General features: G+C 42.0%; 1 protein-coding gene across 1 annotated transcript; it reads left to right on the top strand.

Moving 5' to 3' along the window:
- Window positions 1–332: 332 nt before the first annotated feature.
- On the top strand, window positions 333–1,196 carry LOC142175734 (uncharacterized). The gene is made up of 2 exons (XM_075242715.1): window positions 333–764; window positions 846–1,196. Exons 1-2 carry the CDS (start codon window positions 333–335, stop codon window positions 1,194–1,196), a joined length of 783 nt encoding a protein of 260 aa, XP_075098816.1.
- Window positions 1,197–9,101: the final 7,905 nt, after the last annotated feature.

The following is a 9,101-nucleotide window of genomic DNA, read 5'->3' as shown; positions in this document are numbered from 1 at the left end:
CCACAACCGGTACGAATCAAATATAAGGATCGAAGATGATCAAGTTGGCTTCCCATTGTCGACAAAAGGATGGGAGAAGAACAGAGAAAAATCAAAAGACTATCTCGACACGGACAGACGATCTTCGAGGGGCCAATTTTTTCCTTACGAACAGATCGAGGCCGCGACAGAGGCTTCCAGTCAGCGGACAAGTTCGCCATGGACAGAAGGGTTGATCGCGATCGAAATAATAGATCATTACACGATAAAGAAGAGTCGGGGCGCGGGATCCTTCCTACCCCAAGTTGTCAAAATACAATTTCAACGTCAATATAGTGAAGTTGGTGTCAGCCATGAGAAACATCAAAGAAGCACAAATTCTGAAACCAATGAGATCTGATCCCAGCCATAGGGATCCCAACTTGTGGTGTGAATACCACGGGACAAATGGCCACCGGACAGGGGACTGCCGACACCCCCGGAAAGAAGTGGCAACACTGTTGAAGAATGGTCATCTTGGAGAATTTTCGAGTGACAGAGCTAAGAACAATTATGGTCATAATCGGGACAAGGCAGAACCCTCAAAAGCAGGAGAAGATCTCCCGCGCCAAACGATTAACATAATCTTCGGGGGGAACGATATCAACGAGGTCACCTTTTTTGCAACAAAAAAGACAAAAGTATCAATAACCCATAGCAAAAGGCTCCGGAAAGTCGCTGAAGACGATATCACTTTCACGGAGGAGGACACAGACAGATTGTTGCTACCGCACAATGATGCACTAGTAATTTCTTTAAATGTGCTAGATTTTAAGATTAAACGTGTTCTAGTGGATCTATGAAGTTCGGACAATATAATACAATAGAGAGTATTGGAGCAAGCTAAAATCATCAGAAGCATTATTTCGGCCACAAAACTCATCGCCGAATTCAACCTCGCGAGCGTGACAACCCGAGAAGAGATTTTGTTACCCACAAACGCCGAAGGAGTAATGGAAATAACTCTTTTCGAAGTGGTAGATGGTGATATGGGATATAATATTATCCTGGGAAGGACATGGTTGCACGAGATGAAAGTTGTACCATCAACATATCATCAATTGCTGAGGTTTCCAATGCCCGAAGAAGTTAAACAGATAAGGGGTGACCAACTGGCGGCAAGGGAGATGAATGCAATTTCGATCTCCAGTAGCAAAGAAAAGGAACACGTGGCATAGCAATTCCAGGAACATGCGCTCGCTCCCGAACTAGATAAAGTTAGCCCGAGGGAAGAAACGCCAGAATTTTATCAGGTGCCAAGGTATTTCCAAGTTCCAGAAGAAACAGATGCATCAAAATCCACAACGGAATAACTTGAGCAAGTTGCGTTGTTCAAAGAGTTATTGGAAAGGAAATTCCACTTAGGGACATGACTGTACCCCGGCTCAGGTCTGACTTTATTAAATTTCTTAAATCTAATGCTGATTGTTTTGCATAGTCGCATGCGGATATGAAAGGTATCCCGACGGAAGTATCCATACACACATTAAGTTTGGATCCCAACGTACCTTCGGTAAGACAAAAAAATACTTAATTGCCGAAGCGAGGAATAAATTCGTCAAGGAATAGGTAATTCACTTACTTAATATCGGCTCGATCTAAGAGGTAAAGTATCTAGTCTGGATAGATAATGTAGTAGTAGTTCATAGGAAGAACAATAAATTTCGCATATGTGTAGATTGTAAAGATTTGAATAAGGCATGCCCGAAAGACTCATTCCCACTGCCAAACATCGATCAAATGGTTGATGTTACGGCCGGACACGAGTTAATGAGTTTCGTCAATGCTTATTCCGGGTACAATCAAATTAAGATGAACCCGGAGGATCAGGAAAAAACTTTATTTATTACGAATTTCGGCACATATTACTATAATGTGATGCCCTTCATGTTGAAAAACGTCGGATCCACTTATCAACCGTGAATAAGATGTTTGAAAAACAAATAGGAAACACTATGGAAGTTTATATAGACGATATGCTCATTAAGTCTTTAAATGCAGGTGCTCACCTTAAACATCTCCAAGAAACTTTTGACATCCTAAGGAAGCATAATATGAAACTTAACCCCGATAAAATGCGCGTTCAGGGTCAGTCTGGTAAGTTTCTGCAATTTTGGGTATCACAAAGGGGAATTGAGGTAAACCCCGATAAGATCAAGGCCATCGAAGACATCCCGAACCAACTGTCAAACATGAAGGAAGTCCAAAGGCTCACATAGAGGTTGGAAGCTTTGGGCAGTTTCATTTCCCGATCATCAGAAAAATGTCATTATTTCTTCGCACTGCTAAAAAAGAAAAATAATTTTGGATAGACCCCAGAGTGCCAACAAGCTTTGAGAGATTTGAAAAATTACTTGTCAAGCCCTCTGTTGCTTTCGAAATCAAAATAAGGTAAAATGTTGTTAGTCTACCTCGCAGTCTCGGAAGTCGCAGTAAGTGCAGTTTTAGTCCGTGAGGACGAAGGTACGCAATCTCCCATTTATTACATTAGTAAAATTTTAACGGGAGCAGAAATGCGCTACCCCCATTTGGAGAAACTAGCCTTAGCTCTTGTAGTCGCCGCTCGGAAGTTGAGGCCATACTTCCAATGTCACCCGATAACCGTGGTGACCACTTTCCCTTTGCGCAACATCCTTCACAAACCTGAGCTCTTGAGTAGATTGGCCAAATGGGCCGTCGAAATGAGTGAGTTCAGCATATAATATAAACCAAGGACTGTAATTAAGTCACAAGTCTTGGCTGACTTTGTATTCGGTTTCAGTCTGGGATTACTGCCTCTGGCAACCAAAGAGGCAGTAATGGTGTCGAAATCGACATCGAGGGTTTGGATCTTATCTAGGGATGGAGATTCTAACATAAAAGGGTCCGGGTTTGGTTTAGTATTAATCACGCCTTCGGGGGAAACCCTAAGGCAGGCTATTAGAATGGTCTCTTTAACTAACAATGAAGCAGAGTATGAGGCTTTGATTTCAGGGATCTAACTGGCCCGAGGACTTGATTCAGAGGTCTTCGAAATCAAATGTGACTCACAACTGGTGATAAATTAGGTCTACGGGATCTTCGAAACCAAAGAAGAGTGCATGCAACAATATGTGGTAAAGGTCCAGGCTCTGTTGGCGTATTTTTTGGAGTGGTCGATTACTCATATCCCGAGGGAAGATAACGCAGAAGCGGACACATTGGCTAACTTTGGATCATCGACAGAAATAAAGGGATCGGAGTCCGGGATGGTAGTACAACTGATGAACTCGGTACTTAATACATATAGCTACTATGAGGTAAATGCGACTAATTTGGTCTGGGACTGGAGGAATGAAATCATCTATTATCTCGAGCACGGGAAGTTTCCCGAAGACTCCAAAGCGGCCCGGGCGCTGTACGCCAAAGCAGCTCAATATAGCTTTAAGAGAGTCCAACTGTATAGAAAATCTTTCCAAGGCCCGCTGGCCCGATGCTTGGGGGGCATCCAAAGCTAACTATGTTATGCGAGAAGTCCACAAAGGGATATGTTCCATGGACTTCTCGCATAAGGGTAGAATATTATTGGCCTCGCATGGACCAAGATGCCAAAGACTTTGTACGCAAGTGTGATAAGTGCCAACGCTATGCACCGCTGGTACATCAACTGGCAGAACCATTGCATTCGGTTCTGTCCTAATGACCGTTCATAAAATGGTGGATGGACATCGTCGGTCCATTGTCGCTGGCCCCCAGAAAGGTAAAATTTCTTTTGATTTTGATTGACTATTTTTCTAAGTGGGTGGAAGCAGGTCCTTATCAGAAGATCGAAGAATGCGAAGTGGTGGATTTCTTATGGGAAAATATAATTTGCAGGTTCGGAATACCAAAAGAGATAGCATGCGATAATGGGCCATAATTTATCGGTGCAAAAGTCACAAAGTTCCTCGAAGATTTAAAAATAAAGAGCATCACATCTTCACCCTACCATCCGGGCAAAAATGGTCAAGTGGAGTCAACAAACAACGTGATTATACAAAACCTCAAGAAAAGGTTGGAAGCGGCTAAATGTAATTGGCTCGAGAAATTACTTGGAATTTTATGGGCATACCGAACAACGGCCAAATCGAGCTAGGGTGGGCATAATACCGTCCGAACCAAAAAACTGGCCGAACAGTAAATTTTGGTTTTTCGGTTTCGATTTAATCGGTTATTCGGTCGGTGCACGGTTTTTAAATTATTAAATTTTAATTTTTCGGTGCAATTTACAATTTTGGTGTTTCGGTTAAACCGAAAAATCAAAATTTTGGGTATTAGTTGAGAAAAATAGGTTTAAACATATGGGTTCTTTTGAGAGTCTAAAACTTATTACCCATCTGAAGGTTGAAGCCAATAGTCCAATACCTATTTGAAACCCACCCAATTTACCCAAACCTAATAACCTAAGACTTAGTCTTATTGAAAAATTCCCATTTCCCAAACCTAAATCAAAAATTAGATTTAGGGTTCCTCCATGCGACTGATGCCTTCTTCCTCAGATTAGTGCGACTTCTTCTGAGTTTTGAGTTCTAAGTTTTGAGTTGCTTTTCTCTGTTCCTCAGCTCATTCGATTTTGGTGGAAATTTCTTGTGTTGATTATTCCGCTAAGTTAAAGTCAACATGTAATTTTCTTCTATTGATCCCTTTCTATGCTACGTTATTTTGTTAAATAGGAATATGGACTTGACTTTATGTAATGTTTCGCTAAGTTATTTTGATGTTTCATTAATCTCTGAGCAATTTTCCGTAGCTGTTGTGTTCTGTTTGGACGTGAAATCCCGCTAGTGGATTAATTGTTATTTTGTTAATTGTTATTTTGTTCATGTTGCTACTAGAAACAGTAGTAGTGGGCTACTCTTAGAGGAATTAAATCCGTGAATTAACAACAGAACTTTATTCCAGTACAGCTAGATTGGTGTTTGTTTATTCAAGGATTCTCTAGATTAGAGTAGCTGAAAGCACTCAATCCGCATTAATGCATCCAAACCATATAAGCCAGACTTGATTTAGAACAAAGTTTCTCGCATTTTATGACCAATGGAAGTTTATGACCACTCGAAGTAAATCCAATATATAAAAATCTTGAACTGTTAATAACCAAAAAAATAAATCGGAAATAACCAAACCGAACTCTGAAAAAACCGTACCGAACCGTAAATACTTTGGTTTGATTTGGTTATTAATATTACAAAACCGAAAACCAATAAACCGAACTTTACTTTCATAATAACTGACCGAACCGACTGATGCCAACCCCTAAATCGAGCACAGGAGAAACTTCCTTTTTTCATGTGTACGGGGCAAAAGCTTTAATCCGGTGGAAGTAGGGGAACCCACCTCGAGATATTTGCAAGCAGGTGAAGATCAAACAACGAAGCAATGTTAGTCAACTTGGAGCTACTCGATGAGCGTAGGGACTTGGCGCATGTAAGAATGACAACCCAAAAGTAGAGAATGAAGCGGTATTATAATCGAAGAGTCAACCTTCATTATTTCAAAGTAGGAGACTTGGTACTAAGGAAAGTAACTCAAAGCACCCGGGAGCTCAACACAGGGAAGCAAGGTCCAACACGGGAAGGCCCCTACCGGGAAAGGTTCATATGAATTAGAGAACCAAGATAGAGAAAACTTGCCCAACAACTGGAACGTGGCACACCTCAAAAGATATTATTGCTGTTGAACATCACGTGAACTAAAAGTATGTACTGCACTCTTTTTCCCTTCATCCAGTTTTTGTCCCAATTGGATTTTTCTGGAAAGATGTTTAATGAGGCAGTAACAGAAAGCATACTACGAAGAAAGCTCCAACAGCAGCAATAAGACCCTTAATAGCAAGGCACACAAACAAAGATACACTCTAAAACGGTTAGATAATCGTTTGCTCTATAGCAAAATTCCCATCGGGAAGCTAAGTTTGCTATCGAGCAAAGGTTACCCGACTGTTCACAAGTACAAACCACTAGAGGGTTGTTAGATAGTCCTTCGCTCGATAGCATGAATTCATGAAAAGAAGTAAAGTGTGTTATAGAGTTAAGGATTATCTAGTAATTAATTTGTGGGATATTCGAAGGTACAAGGCTTCCAGTGTTCCAATTCGCATTCTTCATATTTGAACACTGGGGGGAGGGGGAGGGGGAGGGGGGAGGACTATATGAGGATACAGAAATAATGACTGCCACGTCTACCGGGTAGCAAAAATCATAAACATAGTTGTATCATCGGGAGTCGGGACCGGGGACTGTGCGACCATCCCCGTAGAAATAAGTTGTACAAGTTAGCCACAAGTAATGGCAATTTCTTTTTTCAGCATAACATATGCTTACGTACTTTTTGAAAATAGAAGGAATAAAATGAAGTCCTTTTGTTTTTATCTTGTTTCTTGTCTGAACGATGAATTAACTTTGTCATTTGAATGTTAAACAAGTACTTCAAATGCTTATGTCGTAATGAAAAGGATACGTCCTCTTCAAGAGCACCGTAAACATAAGAGGGCTCTCTCTTATAAAAACCCTCACGTTAAAGGGTTGATTTCGGAAGAACTCATGCCCGAAATAAAAATGCTTTCTGGAAAAATACAACCAAGGCTTCACATAATAAGACGCAAACAGTAAAACTTGTGCAAAACTATTAAGCAAAAAGAAGAGAATGCAAAGATTAAAACTTGCATAAATGTTCAAACGAAGGAAAGACTTAAACAATACTTGAGCAAAAAGACGTTTTTATTTACAATAACATGCCAAAATGGCTTAGATACAAGAATTGGAAAAAGAAAAGAAAAGCTAAACTGTAGCATCTCCGGAACCTGGAGGAAGAAAAGTGTTCGCTCCCCCAGGGGAAGTGGATAGATCCGCCGATGGCTCAATATTTTGGCCTTCACCAGTTTTTCCTTCAATATTTTCGTCTTCTGCTTCCTCTTTAGTTCTCGAAGTTTCGGAACCGGAACCGGAAGAACCGGAAACAGCAGGCTTTGCCGGCAGACCATTTTTAGCCACCAACTCAAGCTTACGGGCCTTAGTAATTTCAGCATCAAAGACAATGATACTAGCTTTAGCCTCTTCCAAGGTTTTTCTCCTCATGCTGTACATAGCGTAAGTTCACTCAACGACGAGGAAAGCCGCTCGACGCGTAAGTTCTTCTTTGAGTTGGGTTACCTCGGCAGAAAGGCTTTCCCCAGCGGATCTAACAGATCTGAGGCTAACATCAAGGTCGCGGATAGTTGAACTAAAGCGCCTATTATGCTCTATAGTTTTTCTATACTTCTCCTCTAGTTGGGCATGTTTCGCCCCCACAACAACAAGTTCTTCAGTTTTGGAGTTCAAGGTTGCCTCTAAGTTAGTCAATCTTTTAGCAGAGGCAATCTCACGATCGGGTGCTGCAAGAACAGTGTTATGAACTTCAACCCATTTGGCCTTGGCCTCTTCAAATTGAACTTTCAATGGGGTAATCTCTCGACTAAGGGTCTCCACTTCTTGCTCGCTTTGCTGCAAACGAGCCTCCAATATAGCGGCCTCAGTGGCTTTGGCTTCTAATTCTGAGAGGCGAGCGACACTTTGCTCCCGCTCTGCCAAATGATGATCTCGTGTGGAGGTAATTTCTTCCTTCTCACGAATCAACCTCTGAAGGCCCTCAGAATCAAGAAATTTGGCCTACAAAACAAGAATGTCAAAACTCAGGATATGTTTAGGCAAAAATAGAAGAAATAAAAAAATAAAGAGAGGAATGTACCGTTGCGGCGTTGTGCATGAAATTGTTCGACAAACACTCTCCCGAGAGTGCCTGAATCTTTTCCCAATCTTTCTCTGAAGCCAATGGCTTCATATATTTAGTAAGCTCCACCGTCCGGGCATGCTTAAGAAGGGGCAGCAAAATTTTGCCCCAAATTCCCATGAACTAGGGATTGGGGACTGGGGAATAGGAACACCTTCTTCATGGTCAGGTGCGACAGGTGGAGATGATGTAGCAATTGCTGGTGGAAAAGTGAATGAAGGTAGAAATGATGTAGTAGTTGTTGGTATTGGTGAAGAGGGAGATGAAGCTAATGGATTTGAAGAGTGAGAAGCAACTGCAGCAAATACAGTGCTGGTTGTTGGTTGCTCATCAGTAGAGGACGGAAGGGACCCGGTGCTCAACCCTAAAATACCGGGCACGGTGACTAGGACACAGAAGCGGGAGTTGACATTTTTCACCATATTGTATTCCCCAGAGCGCCGTGACATCATCATCGGATGGTGTAACTAACTCGACAGTTTGAGCATTCCGTTGAGTTGATGAGGATCGTTGCCTTCTATGTAGAGAATCTCCACCATCGCTAGCTTCTCCAGCATCGTCAATCATCACAGTGTCTTTGACCGGCTCGGGATGAGGGCTAGTCATCACAACTACCAGAGATGACTCGGGGGCAGTAGTCTTCGCCCTCTTATTCTTCTTCCCAGCCGCAAAGGAGCATATTCTTTTTGGTTGTTTGTCCTTCGGTCGGGGACTCCGTAAAGAAATACTTGTGCCTGAAGCAAGACCAGAGACACCTGTTCGAGTAAGCGCCTCCTAAAGTAGGCTCGCCGCGTTAGCATGATCAACCAAAATGTCCTCCTCGAGGACAACATCATAGCCCGCGGGTAGACCTGATTTCAGGGAAAAGATAGAAAGGATCAATCAATTTATTTACATACAAAAATTGAAACAAGGTGAGTCCGAGTTACCATGGTTTTTGGCCTTCAACTTGTATTTAAGGGCCAGTTCTTTCCACGTGCGGGTTTTAGGCGTATTAACATCCAAGATCTCCTGGACCCACTGGTCCAAGCCTTCAACTATCGGTAGGACCCATCGAGTTGCTGAAATAGGCAAAAGATAGAGGATCAATACGGGTATAGAAGAATACCTAATAAAAGAAATATTAAACAAGGCGCTTACGAGTGCGGTTCCATGCTTTCGGAAAGAATGAAGCCGTTGCCATAATGATGTCATTGGTGGTAACCATAACGAACCGTTCCATCCACCCATGGTTGTTGTCATCATCCATGCTATATAACAGAGCATGGTGGCCACGTTTGCTGAAAGTTATCATTCCCCGCGGAAGATTTTGGGGGAAT

Source organism: Nicotiana tabacum, chromosome 22 (assembly GCF_000715075.1).
Source record: "Nicotiana tabacum cultivar K326 chromosome 22, ASM71507v2, whole genome shotgun sequence".
Taxonomy (NCBI): Eukaryota; Viridiplantae; Streptophyta; class Magnoliopsida; order Solanales; family Solanaceae; genus Nicotiana; species Nicotiana tabacum.
This window is presented reverse-complemented; position numbering and strand designations above follow the sequence as displayed.

Excerpts from the sequence above, each read along its gene's own strand:
- LOC142175734 (XM_075242715.1), top strand. The coding sequence starts at position 333 with ATGAGAAACATCAAAGAAGCACAAATTCTGAAACCAATGAGATCTGAT. Across the intron at positions 765-845 it reads TACCGCACAATGATGCACTA|AGAGTATTGGAGCAAGCTAA; the intron begins GTAATTTCTTTA and ends ATAATACAATAG.